This window comes from Palaemon carinicauda, chromosome 23, assembly GCF_036898095.1.
Source record: "Palaemon carinicauda isolate YSFRI2023 chromosome 23, ASM3689809v2, whole genome shotgun sequence".
In the NCBI taxonomy this organism is placed as follows: domain Eukaryota; kingdom Metazoa; phylum Arthropoda; class Malacostraca; order Decapoda; family Palaemonidae; genus Palaemon; species Palaemon carinicauda.
In genome coordinates this window covers 25853399-25855713 of record NC_090747.1, presented here as the reverse complement: position 1 = coordinate 25855713, position 2315 = coordinate 25853399, and the positions used below count along the sequence as shown (strand labels likewise).

The window sequence follows — 2315 nt, the reverse complement described above, 5'->3', positions numbered from 1 at the left end:
TAAGGAGGAACACAAGAGGCACGTCCGCACCGTACTCAAATGCCTACAGGAGAATGGCCTTGTTGTACGTTTCGACAAATGCACATTCGGCGCTGAAGGAGTGGACTTTCTCGGTCATCGCGTGTCCTCGAGTGGGGTAAAACCCATGACAACCAAGGTGGACGCCATCAGAAAGTTCCCGATACCTACGACCACCCGCCAACTTCAGGAGTTCCTGGGGATGATCAATTACTACAGGCTCTTCATCCCCAACGTCGCACAGACACTGACACCCCTCGACGACGTCCTGAAGGGAAAGGCAAAGAAACTTGAGTGCGGTTCCCCACAACAACACGCATTCACCCGGACAAAGGACGCCCTCCCAAAGGCCACCACCCTGGCTTATTTCGACGACAACTCTCCTCTGCGACTGACGAGCAATACCAGCAATGTCGCCTGTGGGGCTGTGCTGGAACAGTTCGTCGATTGTTCTCCTTGACCATTGATATTCTTCAGCAGAAAACTGAAACCCATAGAAACAAGGTACAGCACCTTCGATAGGGAGCTCCTCGCCGTCTACCTCACCATCCACCACTTCAGGCACATCCTGGAGGGCACACCCTTCACCATCGCGACGGACCATGTCTTCACAAAATCGACAGACGCATGGTCCTCCCGACAACAACGTCATCTCGCAGCAATCGCCGAATTCAGGTGTACCATAAGCTATGTTCCCGGAAAGAAAAACCGAGTCGCAGACGCCCTTTCAAGGATTGAAATCGACGAAATCCACCTGGGAATTGACTACGCCAACCTCGCATCCGAGCAGCGCATCGATCTAGAGGCACAGGATCACCTGACGGGGACATCCGCGCTCAAGATAACTGCAATTCCCCTCGGGCCAGCAGGAGTAGCTATCCTCTGCGACACCAGCACCAGCCGCCCACGTCCCTGGATTCCCGGCTTCCTGCAGAGGAAAAATATTCGACATCATCCATGGACTTTCACACCCCTCAGGACGCTCCACTGCTCGCTTCCTGTCAAAAAAGTTCATCTGGCCAGGGATAAAAAAGGATGCCCGGGAATGGGCGAAGACATGCATCAACTGCCAGACAAGCAAGATCTGCTGTCACACCGAATCGGTGATAGGTGATTTTCTCTAACCGAAAAGACGTTTCGGTCACATACACATTGACGTCGTAGGACCTTTGCTGACTTCGGGATCTGCTCGCTACCTGCTGACAACCATCGATCGCTCCAAGAGGTGGTTGGAAGCATCACCGATGACCGAAGCTACGACCCAAGCATGCGCCAAAGCCCTTTTGTCAAGCTGGGTGAGCAGATTTGGCGTTCCTGACGACATCACGACAGACAGAGGCCCCGCTTTCCTGTCAGAGATATGGCTCGCTCTGGCAAACCTGATGGGAACGACACTACACAGCAACACGGCATACAACCCCGCAGGAAACGGCATGGTCGAACATACTCATCGCACCCTCAAGGCGTCCCTGATAGCGAGCTGCACCGACGGGGACTGGAAATCACGACTTTCTTGGGTAGTTCTCGGCCTTCGCACCACCCCTTGCGCAGATGGCGAGACATCGCCCGCTGAAAAGGTTTACGGAGAGGCGCTCGCAGTTCCCAGCGAATTCTTTCCCACATACACCGACGACATGCAGCTGGATCATCTTAAGGATATCACCAGGAAGTTCAGGCCATGTCTTAAAACTTACCAGGACAGAACTAATCATTACAAGCCGAGGAACCTGGATGACTGCGAGTATATTTACGTCTGTGTCGATGCCCATCGACACCCGCTAACCAGACCTTATCGAGGCCCCTACCAAGTAATCATGAAAACGACGAAAGCCTTCCTTCTTGACGTGCATGGCCAAGAGGACTGGGTCTCAATAGACTGTGTGAAACTGGTGTTTCTCGAAGGATGCGACACTGCCTCTGCAGGACCTGGCAGATCCAGAGTGCCACCTCAAGAATGAGAAAAAAAACAACAAACGACGACGAGAGGTAGTGATCCATACACCGACCGCTGACGCGCCCCTCCGTTCAAGAACAAGAGGAACCCTCCGACGCCCGAAACAATACGAAAATTAGTCTCATCAGCCCTCTACGACGCCTGATGTCTTTGGGGGGGGGGGGGGAGGTACGTGTAAGGACATCACTTCCTCCGTCGTCCAGCATTCTCATCGAATTCTCAATTTTATTTAAATTCTCTTTTCGCCACACTGTGGCTAACTGTATATATTTCGTCCTCTCCCTCAGAGCTACAATTCTATGTATTTATTATTTCACTACTATTTTTATTAACTTGTATTTCA

At 52.1% G+C, this 2315-nt stretch overlaps 1 protein-coding gene across 1 annotated transcript; it reads left to right on the top strand.

Annotated features, from left to right (window-relative positions):
- The first annotated feature begins 620 nt into the window (after positions 1 to 620).
- LOC137617493 (uncharacterized) lies at positions 621 to 1976 on the top strand. The gene is made up of 3 exons (XM_068347513.1): positions 621 to 693; positions 997 to 1128; positions 1351 to 1976. The coding sequence occupies exons 1-3, from the start codon at positions 621 to 623 to the stop codon at positions 1974 to 1976; spliced, it is 831 nt and encodes a 276-aa protein (XP_068203614.1).
- Positions 1977 to 2315: the final 339 nt, after the last annotated feature.

Excerpts from the sequence above, each read along its gene's own strand:
- LOC137617493 (XM_068347513.1), top strand. The coding sequence starts at position 621 with ATGTCTTCACAAAATCGACAGACGCATGGTCCTCCCGACAACAACGTC. Across the intron at positions 694-996 it reads GCAGCAATCGCCGAATTCAG|GACGCTCCACTGCTCGCTTC; the intron begins GTGTACCATAAG and ends CACACCCCTCAG. Across the intron at positions 1,129-1,350 it reads TCACACCGAATCGGTGATAG|ACAGAGGCCCCGCTTTCCTG; the intron begins GTGATTTTCTCT and ends ACATCACGACAG.